The 13,872-nt window shown below is 35.0% G+C and overlaps 2 protein-coding genes across 2 annotated transcripts in view; one reads left to right on the top strand and one right to left on the bottom strand.

The window, feature by feature from the left end:
• The window catches only part of LOC136032086 (succinate dehydrogenase [ubiquinone] flavoprotein subunit, mitochondrial-like), a 29,307-nt gene extending 26,032 nt beyond the window's left edge, over positions 1–3,275 (top strand). The window contains exons 11-12 of the mRNA XM_065712221.1: positions 386–499; positions 3,083–3,275. Coding sequence (XP_065568293.1) covers positions 386–499; positions 3,083–3,169 — 201 coding nt within the window. The 3' untranslated portion in view covers positions 3,170–3,275. The remainder of the gene's footprint in view (positions 1–385; positions 500–3,082) is intronic.
• Positions 3,276–5,461: 2,186 nt separating this feature from the next.
• Positions 5,462–13,872, bottom strand: part of LOC136032085 (uncharacterized) — a 44,000-nt gene continuing 35,589 nt past the window's right edge. The window contains exons 3-5 of the mRNA XM_065712220.1: positions 11,095–11,275; positions 8,369–8,677; positions 5,462–5,717 (exon numbers count right to left, since the gene is read on the bottom strand). Coding sequence (XP_065568292.1) covers positions 5,682–5,717; positions 8,369–8,677; positions 11,095–11,275 — 526 coding nt within the window. The 3' untranslated portion in view covers positions 5,462–5,681. The remainder of the gene's footprint in view (positions 5,718–8,368; positions 8,678–11,094; positions 11,276–13,872) is intronic.

Genomic DNA, 13,872 nt, shown 5'->3' with positions numbered 1-13,872 from the left:
ATGCCCTTCAAAGGGGGAGTAATTAAGTTATACAGGAAATACTCCAATGGGCTCACTCATCTGGGTTCCAAATATGGAATGCGAAAAAGCCACTTCGTGGTGTTATCTGTGAGATGGGTAAATTGATGTAGTAGATATGTGGAACTCAGATTGATCTGATTGCGGAGCGCACAGAAAGTGTCCTGAATATGGGAGGGGGGGGGGTTATCCTCACTTCACACTGAAGTACCTGACATATTTAGATGGCGAGACCCGGTATATTTTATATTGTACGTTTGATTTACTTATTTATTCTTTTCTTTCTTTGCTATTTTGAGTCCTTTATCTAAGCTCAATAATGTTTGCAAGTTTATTTGTCTATTCTCAGAGGATGCTTTCCTTACAGGATAGAATTGACGAGTACGATTACAAAAAGCCAGTAGCCAGTCAAACTCCTAAGCATGTAGACGAGCATTGGCGAAAACATACTCTTTCTTGGTGTGATGCAAAGACTGGAAAGGTAAAGAAAAATATTTTTAATATATCCTTAATTGTATGTAATGGGTAATGCCCAAAAATACAATCTAAACTCCTTGTCCGATAGTCTAACAAGCAAGGGAAAGTTATTTGACCTGATACTTGGAATTTAGAAGAGGTAGATGTTTTTTTTTGAAAGCCAGATAGTAACATTGTTGTTTTTCTATGTTTTATGAATTCCTACCTGTTTTGGGCTTCTTCTTTTTTTCTTAAGTTAAGGTTTTAGCTCTGAAGAGCTTAACATTCTGTATCGGACAGTTCATTTCTAGCAAGCAAATATTAAAATTTTAAATCACCCAGAATTTTGAATAAAATTGGTTGACTTTTTTAAAAACCAAGTGTTTTGTTTTTCTTAGAGGTCTCACTAAAATGTATTTAAACTGATTTGGGAGGGGGAAAAATTAAAGGTGACCCTGATAGTGAGATGATCTGCGTTTCTTTTTTTAGAACAAACCCAGACTTTGCTAGATTTCCGTATCTTTTGAGCATGTTTTACTACACTTTGTGTAGTAAAGAATTCTTTTTAGAATTCTCGGACTTAAGCATAATAATAATTTTTAGTAAAGATTAGTCAAGAGTCGTCTGGTTGATTTTAAAATAAATAAAAAATGTGGTTACACTGTTTTAACTGAAAATCTTAAGGTATTTGTAAAGTGAAAAAACAAATCAAAGCATAACATTTTTTTTAATATTGTACTAACGGAGCGAATTTTACAATGTCACTGTGGAAATACGCATCTACCCCTACAAAGTGATAAATCCTGGTCTTGTTTCATTAAATTATTTAGAAAAAAACTATAAAATTACGCTTATATGCACATTAAAAACTTCTTGTTTGATTACAATCAAACAATAATTTATCATTGGTTTAATTTATGATTTTGATGACTATGTTAAAGTTCGTTCTAAAAATTGTAAGTACTGTTGAAATCATAAAAAGGAAATTTTCAAATTGTAGCATGCTCAAGAAATTTAAATCCCGATATTTGCCTCTGAGCAAAGAACGTACTTCTCCGTGGTATGACAGAAGACAGAATGAGTTGGTGTGTCGAGGGTTCGATTGTTTGTGTAAGAACATTTTGCATTTTAAACCAAAATAAAGTTTCAACTGAACTGACGTAGACATATTTGGCGAGAGCCACGTGTTATCCTTTCTGTGTCACTGAATATCTTGCATACATAAAGGTAAGAAAGTATTCCCTATCACGCTAAATACTACTTTTATGAAGCCAAACAAGTGTCTATCTCAAGCTTCTATAAAGTGGAGCTTTGCGGGAAAAGCCAAAAAGTTTGAATTAGCCGTTTGTCTTTAGCTGGATTAGATATCGCTGTAGTTGTCAGATTGTTATATGATTTGCTACCAGTGAAGAATACCCAGGGTAGTTCAAAGGATTTTTTTCTAATACGTTTTACGAAAGCGATATTTATAACCCGCACTATTAACTGGGATGCACTTGAACAACTGCTTCAATATGTTCACTCTATCTTATTTGGGTCATAGCGTAAATTGTTGTAACTTTTTGCTTTTTAAATCAAAATTGATATTTCTTATCTGAACGTCCGTATAAAAACCTCTCCGTGAACAAACAGTTGTTCCTTAATAATAGTTGGAAATCCAAAAGAGATATTTCAACTTTCTCTCTTCCCTGTAAAACTTATATTGTTTTAGCCGTCTTTTGAATTAGCACCGCCCTATTAACGACTATTCTGATATTTGTTTCTATGTACCTACAGTGGATTGCAAGGGTATGTGAATGGTATTTTCTCTTGTGTCTTCCATTTATTTTTGTTTCACGTATTTGTGAAAAACTAAACGTCTAAGAATATTTCTCAATTTCGACAAAAAAAGGACGAATAAAACATATACAAAAACTACTGTAGTGAAGCGAATATCTTTTTCATTAGAATTCTGGTGGAAAAGTAGCTTCAACAACATTTTTCCTTCCACAAAGACGAACTTGACGAGGACTTTGAAAATAGCAATGGGTCTGAGACCCTAATGTTGGGCTTAATATCTTTTGTTTTTCTGATGAGAGTTAACGTCTGGGTTCTCTAATAAATCTTTTCAGAAAAACGAAAATGGAATAAGTTTTTTTCCTTCATTAGTAGTCGCCTTATTTCATGACATTTAATTTAGAACTTATCATACGTTGAGCACTATCTCTTTGTTTGTATGTGTGTTCTGTTTACCAAGGCTTCAGTCCTATGGTGAACTGAATACTCCGCGTAAGAAAGTGTTTAAAATGAGAAAGTACAATTAATTTGACATAAATCCGAAAAGGTCAACTTAAAGGTTAATCCCCCTCCTTCTAAAAAAAACAAAACAAAATCAAGTGAGTCGTTTTTTTTTTCTCTTCAAAAGAAACAAGGTCTTTGCAGTTGAAAAAAGGACCTTGCTTGAAAATTTCCAATTTTTAATTTCTGACCTTTGAACTTTAGATGTAGTACCGTCTCTAACAATGTTTCTTCTTTTTACCCTCTCATGAATTCAAAGGTTACAGGTTATTTATAAATGTGCTGTGATTTATATTGTAACAATAACACTGAGAATATGCTTTCAATTCAGGTTGACTTGAAATATCGACCTGTTATCGACCATACCCTTGACGAAGAAGAGTGCAAGTCAGTTCCACCTGCAATCCGTTCGTACTAAACAGAAAAGTATTTGTTTGTAGCTGCGCACTACTTGTTAAATAATGGCAGTGAACTTATCTTTTTGTATATTGACTATGTCGTGAAATATAATTCGTTCTTTCGTCTTTTCTTTGGTGTCATTTATATATTAGACCTATTCCTCACTTCTAATTTTTCTAATGGAAGCAAATAAGGACCAAGTCTTAATTTCATATTGCCTTTTAGCATTTGTGCTATCATTAGGTAGGAGAAGCTGTAATAGAATAAACAGAGAACTGAAAGCTCTGGCACCATTTGGATTTCTTCGCATAAGATTTAATGCATCTGTGGCAGACGCATGTGATTAGTTTGATTGTGATTCAACTTTTTTCTTTATTCAACTCAAAAAATACACAAACAATATTATGCCCCAACAGATTCTCACCTATTGTTTCGAAGGTTTTCCAAAATTTCAGTATTTAAGGCAGCCTTAAGCAACGTTAAATTGGTTATTGTACAAAGTAATTGAAAAACTTGGTTATTGTAGGTCACAAGATAACAGAGACATGGTGTAACTATCTTGGAAGAAATTTCCAACTTTTAGGTTGGAATTCCGACAAGAAATTGTATGTTGTATAACGGGCTGTTTGAAAAATGAAGGGAAAATTAAAACAAGAGTCCTAAATTTTCAGCAATGCAACTCTGGCTATTGAATTTTGTTGATTTTCCAAAATAAATCTCTTGACTTAAGTCAGAACTCAATTCTTATTTCTTTTCTTGGTTTTTATAAAATCTTGTGAAGAGTCTTTTGTGTATATCACTTGCCTGATATTCCAGGAGCATAAAAAAGAAATTTTTAAAGTCGAAGTCCTCGTAGGATGGTCCTTGACAGTAAGGATCAGTTAGTAATTTGTATTTCTTGTATAATTTAAATAGAGAAATAATGATTTGTTTGAAAATTAATTCATTGTAAAAAAAAAAACAAGCCAAGTTGTGATCTTTATATGAATTAAATAAAAAGAAAATGTTTTTTCAACTGAAAGTAAGCAGCAACGTTAAAACTTAAAACGAATAGAAACTATTCTGTATGAAAGGAGATTTTCCCTTCCTCATCCCTCGCTATTTACAATAAAGTCTTAGTTCTTTAAAAATAGTTCTCATTAAAATTCAACGGCCTTGTGTTTCATAAGTTGTTCTTAAAGAATTGAGACAAGTTACACTTTAGCGTAAAGAGCGAGGTATGGGGCAGGGGCAGCTCAACCCTTATATACGCAATAATTTTTGTACGTTTTAAGTTTTAATATTGCTAAAATTGAACAGACTTGTTTTTTTAATTAATTACAGATAATTTTTCAAATCCAAAAAATTCCCCTCTCCGTGCAAAATTCTCCCTTCCCCCAAAAAATCTACGTGTATATTTTTGAATAATAAATACTATGTGTAAACAATGGACAAATTGCTTACAGCCCTATCCCCAGGGGCCGTGGGGGGTCATGCCATCCCCAGCGGCATAGTTATTGAACATTTCAACTATGCTAATCCAAATGATATTAATGAAGTTTATCATTAACTAAAATGATATTTATCATCAGGATTCAAATTTCAAGGTTTTTAAAAATCTCACTTCTACCAATCATGGGCTGATATTTGAATCTCTAAATGAAGAAGATCAACTTGCATAAAATACGAATTTGGGAACAGGAAAAAAAATCACTTGGGTGATCTTTGATTAAAAAATTAAACATGGCACAAGTATTAGTAATCATGTGCCATTAACACATAGAGCCAGAGTGTACCCAAGAATCAGGATCAATGTGGTCGACCAAGACCCAACATTTTCTTTTGCAACACGACTAGGCACCTTGCTTACATCCCTGTATAGCTTAATCTGTATCAATGCGTTCTTGAATCGGAATAATCAAGAAAAAAAGGTTTTCTTTTGCTGCTATTGTAGTAAATTAATGGCAATCATAAGACTATTAATTAAAAACAGAAGATATAATAATGACATGACGTTTTTCATAAATTTCGCATTTTGGGGAATTTTTTGTATTCAAGTGTGTGTTGATCCTAGCAGTCATTTCTGAAAAACATCTTAGAGCATCTACAGTGCGACACGAAGGGGTTAGGTATCTAGTCCTCATCATCAGTGGCTTTTTATGTGGGCTCAACGCAACATCAAACATTTCTTCAAGGAAATTGCTACTTAAATATTACATGTTGCTTTTAGTCCAAGCGAAAATAAGGCTTGGAAAGACAAAAAACATTAAACATGGCTGTATCCTTCCATTTCAAAGCATTAAGTAAGATAAAACACTGTATTAGATTTTGTTTTAACAAGACCTTTTTATTCTACTACGAAACATCACATAAGTCAATGATTTAAAGTATCAGTAGAGTTTAAACTACATATATCATTATTTTTAGATCAAAGTTCAAATAAGAGAGTATCACAACATTGATCACAATGTCTTACAGACAGCGTGTTATTAAACACAAAGCTTCTTTTGAAATTTCTCTAAAATAGGATTACTATATGAGGAAATATGACGCTACGCAGTATTGTTGCATTCGCTCAATGTAGTCACCTGAAAATAAAATGAGTATAAGGGTCTCTAATGAAAAATAAACAACATTTTCCGTTAAAAGCGACAGCTAATATATAGTTTGGCTTTTTCAAGGGCTATATAGCACAAATGAAATAGAAGTACTGTTTAAAGATAGAAAGAAGTAAGCTTTCTGATTTATCCCCTATCGCTGCAAGTTCTACAACGCAACAGTCCGCAACTGAAAACTATCAGATTCAGACAATTAAATTGTTATTATCTGGGGTTCATCATAGGTGTTCACCGTTCAAACGTTAAAGGGGGAACTGAGAGAAGGATTTTTTAAAGGGGAAGGTTGCCAAAATAAGCAAAAAATGTATTTTTTAAGTCACTATTATTAATTCTTCTAGGAGAGGGGAGCATTGCAGACAAATGACAGGAACTCCCCTGCTTATCCCTCTGCGTGCACGTGCGGGGAAAGATTGCTTAAATCGTAAAACCGAGTTGTCGTGCTTGTTGAATTCATGCGTATACGTTTGATTGAGATTTAAAAATGTCCAAAGAACCTTCCAAAGAACTTGGCACATATTAAGGCTAACTATCGTAATTTTTATTCAATGCTACTCTTCCTATGCAAAGAAATTGCAAATAATAGTCATGACTTAAGGGATTTACGGCTTGATTGTTTCTTATAATTCCTAAAAAAAGAATAGTTACAGGCAAAGAAATGAAAAAAGAATTCTCAAATTTTTTCTATTTTCAACATTTTTCTTATTATAAATCGCAAAATTTGCTATAGTAAGTCTCATCGCTCTAATGCTAGCCAAATGCTAATAAAAGGAAACAAATTGTTGTAAAAATAATTGAAAAAATTAATTGGTTTTCATTTTGTTTTCCACTTCCTCTTCGGTAGCGTTATTTTATCCGTTAATAGGGGAACAAGCAATCATTATGAACCGTCAATGGTTAGCCGGGTTTTTAGGGTTGCCGTGGACATTTTTGTTACGTTTTGACATTAATGTGGACGTTTTTGTCACGTTTTGACATTAATGTAGACATTTTGTTACGTTTTGGACATTTTTTGGAAAGTAAAGAAACGCCCCTCGCCCTTTGGCACCAATGCACAAGAAAGGAATCATTTGAAGTCAACAAGAATAGATTAATAATGAAACACCTAAGACATTATAAGGTGTGCAATCCACTATTCGTTGGATAACAGTGAAGTTTATGTACCCCTATGAAGGAAATACTTTACTGGCAAAATTCTTGCTTGTAACTTTTTATTGGATTTTCGGATACTCTTCCAGCTTATCCCTTCCCCTAATCTTCAGATGTACAATATTTGAGCGATTTCGATGTTGTTGTTGTGTTTTTTTTTTTTCAAGTTGGTACATAAGACAAACAGTGAATGAGTAAAAAGTACAGATGAAAATTGGGACGGGTGGTGCAGTTTAACCGGAATCGAGTCTGAAAACAAATAAGAATTTCTGATTGTGAAGAAGAAAAGCTTTTGTTAAAATAGAGTTTAGCTTGGAAGGGAATATAAGTTAGGTAAGTCCCTTTTTTTTATTTACTATTTGTATACCTTTTTTTATTTACAAAATTGGTCGTTTTATATTAAAATCAATGAGAAATCAAAGTGCACCTGGATGGAGTTTGACCAAACGCACCTTATGCGGATGTAACTTGTTTCAAGTCGTTCTTTGATATTTTTGGGAATCTGGTTGATAGAGACGAAGGAAGATTGATTTAAGGGTAGGTTATATTTTTTTGAAGAGGAGGAAGGGGTTTTAACACTGTCACTCAAAATAAAAAAAAATGAGATTGCAATCAAATCAACCCGGGTTTTTATAATGTTTGGGCATATTTGCTGCGCAAGCAAAATAAAGGCACTCAGCCTCAAAGAGCAATGTTTGTGTCAGATGCTTAGAAATGTTATATTTTTATGTCTTTGGACATTACAAAACTTTTTCCTCTTGTGGCAATCCTAGGGGTTTTACTCTCACTGCGAGTTTCTAATCAGTGGCACGATTCTTTTGGCCTCTTCCGATAGTTCAGTTGGATTAAAATTCAGCTTTCACTTTCAGTTTTCTTACTTAGAGCATCTAAAAATAAACACAAACGAAAAACTCAAAAAGGTTAGTGATTTCGAGACAGCATAGTACACACCATTCTATTTCGTTTGCCGTGAAGGGGGTTAGATTATTGGCCTAGTCAGGATCAGGGTGGGAGTGAGGGACTCGGTGGTTCTCCTCAAATTAAAACTTGGCTGTGGTAGTTCCAACGGTGTTATGTTAAAAGACAGGAATTTTACACAAGAGTGAAATCATTGAAAATACGTTCGCCTCTCCCCTTTCCTGAAATATCGTTCGTTTTATTTTCATCACAGATGCCACCCTGCTTAAGCATACAGTCTGAACGATTCAAAAAAGTATGACATCAGTGGTAAAATACAGCTGAAAAAAGCTTCAAAAATGTCAGACAAAAATTTCATTTTTTTTCATATTTCTGCCTTTTATGCAGGTTTTTAATAACAACACAGAAATTTCTTTTGAAAATAGTTTACGATCCAAGATGCAATGAGCATACTTTTCAATACATTTTTTTTTTTAATTCACCGATGTCACCTTCAACCTGCTTATCAATCAATTACATTTATATAGGGTGTAATTGGCTAAACTGGATAAACTCACCTCAGAAACTTGAGCGTATTCATTAGTTTCCAACTCAGGTTCATGTTGTGTTTCAAGATGCATCAAGTCCTCATCCATCTTCATCTGATTGAATTCCTCCATAGCTTTATACTCTTTTGTTACTAATTCTACAGGGTCAGGTAGTTGCCATTCTGCTAAAACTGGACTAGGAGGTAATTCTGGTAGTGCCTCGGTTAGTAGGACAGAGTTTAAAAGGGACATGGTGCGTTCCACTTTAAAAATATAGTCTCTTATCACATTTTCCTCTTTAGGGTTTGTACTTGTGAAACTAGCTTCACGAATTTGTCCCTGTAATCCAGATTTTTGACATTGAAAAAATTATAAGCTTATGCACACGCTTTGTTTAAATAGCATGTATAAAACAATTAACTAGGAGGAAACAGCACAAGGAGTCATCACAAGGAAATCGTGTCATTTGTCAAGAGAGGGGTTCTAGGGCAATTTCTATTAGAAATAGACTGTCAATATTTGACACACAAAAAGACCGAAAATTTTAAAATTAGAAGAGGGAACAAAAAAAGGAAAAAATTTTTTTTTTATTGATGCTACAACCGGCATTCATTTCAAGGGGAGGAGATACTCTTGTGCGATCAACCAGTACCATGACAAAATAGCTGTAGATCAACATAATATCCACAGAATAGCTGATGGCGCGCCAAACTGTTATACTAAGCTTGAACATCGAAAAACCTGAATACCACCAAGAGAAAAATATGAAATGAAGCACTGTAACCGTAAAAAGAGAAAGTTCAATTAAAGCATCCCAACAAATTGTTAGAAGTACGAACACAAAGATTCCGATACAAATACAAACCGTTACATTAGAAAAGAAATATAACGCACTTGAATCAAAATCTAACGGTAAAACACTTTCTATAATCGAAAATAAGCCAATAAAAACATAAGGGAGAAAAGGAGAAGACAGAAGCAATTAGATTAACAATTCAGTCCGCCATCATGAAAGTTCTGAAATATGGTATTCCAGAAAGTAAAGTTAAATAACTGTATACATATTTGGGACACCTCTAGTGGTTAGTTTGTGAACTGGTCTGCTAGCTGTCTCAGTAAAATCTGAAGAATTAGTGGATAATCTAGAAAATCTTATTAGTCGGGAAAAAAGCTCAAAAAGTAATATTAGCTTGTGAAAATATGAAATTAAAATAAAACTATGCTAATCCAATTTATTGTAAATTTTACACGTTAAAATTGTTTTTTAATTTAAACCTCAGACAATCTGATGAATTACTGAATAATCTAAAAAATCTTATTAGTTGGAAAAAAAACTAAAAAAAAAGAAACTAACAATCATAAAATTATAACTATCCAATTTATTATAGATTTTATGTGTTAAATTATTTTTGTCATGAATTCTAATATTAAAATCTATAAAATGATGGTGCACAAGATATCGTAACCTAAGTCAAGAAGACCTAAAGTAGAGTAGTAGAGTACTAAAGTAATAGTTTAGTAAACTAGTACTAAAGTAAAGTAGAAGACCTAAAGTGCAAAACTGCTCCTGGAAGGATAACCTACTGTAGTGAAGAATTCACCCAGACCCTCAATTGTCAAGGTTCCTGTGATAGACTCCAGGGGCGAGGGAAATATTAAATTAAGCTTTAAACAATCAAAGCTTCTTGGACTGTGTTTTAGCCTTCATACAATGATTGATTGATTGATTGAGTCAACGCTTTAGTGTTGAGTTGTAGAGACTAATGTATCTCCCATGTATATTTTTTTATGGCAAAATTGTGAAGAAAGAATGGTACTACAAATATTGGAGGAGCTCATCTGATTTGAAATGGAAAGTTCTTCTTTTTTAAGGTTCTAATGTTACAGAAGGAAAACCATCCCTTGATGCTCTTTTTTCAACTCCAGCCACCCCGTAGCACCAGATTAAAACTCAGTGGCGGCTATTTCAATGAAAGCAAACAAAGGATACGAAAAATGCACACACAGGGTAGGTATGCCTCACGCAGCCACATGGTCAGGGGCCTCAAATTTAAAAATCGTGGCATTTTTAGAAGATGCATTTTAGTCGTACACCGATGTAACTCTAGCCTTTAGGGATTTTGCAAGGGTGGTAGACCCACTTTTGATGCTAAATTTATGTTTGTTAAAGCTTGACTTGATTGCTAATTTTGATTTCTGATTATCTTAAGTTTCACTTATTCCTTCTTTGTGAAGTGTTTCATTTTTCAAGTTTGACGTGGTTATCATTTTAATTTGGCTCGTTTCAATTTTAACCCTTTATACGGCTTTATTTCTACTCGTTCTACATCTTAATATTGTTCTTTGCTTTTTTTGAAAGCTTTTATTTTTAGATTTTCTTTTTAGTTTTATAAATTTTACCAGGCATTCATATCGACTTTGAAATTTCATATTTTACCATTAACGAAAAGACTCCGATGTTTCACCACTAACGTAAACAAACTTAAAGATTACTGTAGTTTCAAGTTGTTATAGGACACTCAAAGATTTTTATTGTGGTTGCAGCGATCGCTTCAACTTAGTTAAGGGCGAACCTCAGCCAATAGTAACCCAAAATTAATTATTTTGACACTAAATTGAACCGAAATAAAAACTACACTATTGGAATCACCATGACCAAAAACCCTATGCTTGAAACTTACAGTCCACCGGGTTGAATAACGACCATCTTCAATCCTAATCCTACTATGAAAATTAAACAGACTTTTATTTGTTACCTTTTCAGGACTATCAAGTTTGATTTTCTCCATAGTAGCGGTCACTGTTCCAATACAATTAGCAATATCTTTTCTAACAATTTCATTTTCAACGTTAATCAATTGATGTGTTTCTGCCCATTCTCCTAATGATGGCTGCAAATCAAAAAGCTCTTGCAAGTGTGACTGGATAGCTGCCAATCTGCAAATCCAAAAGTCATTAATGAACTTATGAGTATTCTAACTTCATCATGAGCATAGGAGCGTTATGTATAGGTGGGGGGGCAGTGATAGATCCAGGTGGGGGCGAGTACAGCCCCCCTGCCCCCTAAGGCAGTGCTGGATTTGGAATCGGGACTGCTTGCTCTGGCTGGGGATGTCATTAAAGTTATTTTTTGAAATGATTTTTAATAGTTGAGTTATTAATAAGTTTTTAATTGTTAAGACTGTTTCTTTTTGCAAACAAATCGATACAAAGTTTCAGTTACTTTGTTTGGTCTCTGGTCTCCTCGAGAATATGACGAAAAGAAGTTTATGTGGTCTCATCTTTACTTCTTTTTCTAAGCGAACTTTTATCGAAGAACTTGTGATATTTCAAATCAGTACCAACAGAATACTTACTGGTCTTCGTCTTTGCCGTGTATTTTCATGCTATCACTTATCCCTTTTCTTCATCTGAAAAACCGTAATGCATGTCAACTGACTAAGCCCATTTAACTGATTCCCCCTTCAACTGAATTCCCCCTTTAACTCCACTCCAAAGAATTCAGCCCCATCTCGTTGAACTCGCGTTGAGTTTAACCCTGTTTAACTCAACCAACACGCACATCAACCCCAATTTAAATCAGCCCCCATGAAACTCAAACCACGATCAACTCGATCTCTGTTTAACTCAACGCTCATGTAGCTCAACCCCCATTTTAATCAAGCACTGTTTGACTCAACTCGACCCAAAGCCTAAGAATTAGTTTGAACCAGTGCTGATTAGAAGCTCAAAATCTGCTTCTCGCTTCGGTCGCTGATCAAATATTACAATTAGCTTTTTTTAAAATGTATGGAGGGAGGTTTGCTGAATTTGGGCCTTGGCTCCAAAATTAGAACTAAAGTTTTCTCTGGTTAGGTTTAAGTTTTAATAGAATGTAGTCTCTAGTCTAGGAATACACAATAGTAAGAAAGAATCTTAAAAAAATGAGAAGTATAGAGAAGAAATCAAAGTGTTACAGGCTTAAAAATTTCTACCGCAAAAAAATATCTGAAAGAAGATTGCGACGGTACTGCCCTGAAGTTCTGGGCCCACATGGCATGGGAGAGATAAATGAGAATGGCACACTGCTAATCGATTATGCACTAAGCAACGATTTGATAATAGGTGGTAGTATGTTCGACCATAAAACAATTCACAAGTACACATGGGTGTCCCCCGACGGCCGAACGAAGAATCAAATCGACCATTTCCTCATGTCAAGACGTTGGAGAAGTAGCCTATGTGACGTGAGGGGTTTTCGAGGAGCGGATGTTAATTCAGATCACATCCTGATGATAGCCGAAGTAAGAATCAAACTGAAAGCTCAGAAGCGGAAAACTAACACTGCAACACATAAACAATTTGACACCGATAAGCTGAAAGATCCTGACATCCGCAAAAACTTCTGCATATCTCTACATAACAGATTTGAAGCGTTAAATCTGCTCGACGAAACCAATGACTTTGATGTTGAGAATACATGGACCTCAGTCAAGAGTGTGTACCATGACGTTGCGAAGGCCAACCTTGGCTTCAAGAAAAGAAAGAAAGAAGAATGGATATCGGATGACACATGGAATTACATCAGTAAACGCAAGGAAACCCAAACGCTTATCCTGAATACATCAAGCCCAGAGCAAAAAGCCCAATTACAGCTCCGCTACAAAGAAGAGGATAAAGCAGTGAAAAGAAGTGCCAGGAAAGATAAGAGAATTGCCATTGAGAGAAAAGCAGCCTTTGCAGAAGAAGCTGCAAAGAAAGGAGACTCAAAAATGGTTTATCGACTAACAAACGAGATAGTTGGAAAGAAAACAGATCGTACATCCCTTGTAAAAGATGAAAATGGAGACGTTATTTCGGATCCACAGAAAGCTGACGAGAGATGGGCCTCACATTTCGAGAAAGTCTTAAATAGGCCCAGACCTGATGATCCAGAAGCAGTACCGGATAAGCCATTTTTACAAATTGACGTAAGTGCTGACCCACCCAGCACGGTAGAAGTGACGACAGCTGTGAAAAAGCTGAAAAATGGACGTGCACCTGGAGTCGATGGGATCACGGCAGAGATGCTGAAAGCGTCCCTTCGAGCCTGCATGTTCGTATGGACGGCTCTTCTAGTGGCCATCTGGAACAACGAAAAAGTCCCAAAAGATTGGACCAGAGGTATACTGGTCAAACTCTTCAAGAAAGGCGATGCACAAATTTGTGACAATTGGAGGGGCATCAATTTGACGTCTGTGCCTAGTAAAATACTAGCCTCAGTAATACTACAACGCCTAAGAGCAGCCCTGGACTCACATCTCAGGGAAGAGCAACATGGGTTCCGACCTGGTAGGTCTTGCTCTGATCTTATTTTCATTCTTAGACTGATGGTGGAAGAGTCCAGAGAATGGAACAAAAAGCTGTACCTGCTCTTCATTGATTTTGAAAAGGCGTTCGATTCTGTTGACCGAGACACTTTATGGAAGATTTTGAAATATTACGGAGTACCTGATAAACTAGTCAAAATGATAATCGCACTATATGAGGATAGTGAATGCTGTGTACGCACAGAA

This window comes from Artemia franciscana, chromosome 10 (assembly GCF_032884065.1).
Source record: "Artemia franciscana chromosome 10, ASM3288406v1, whole genome shotgun sequence".
Taxonomy (NCBI): Eukaryota; Metazoa; Arthropoda; class Branchiopoda; order Anostraca; family Artemiidae; genus Artemia; species Artemia franciscana.
Note: the sequence above shows the minus strand (reverse complement) of the source record. Positions and strands in the feature narration are given on the sequence as shown.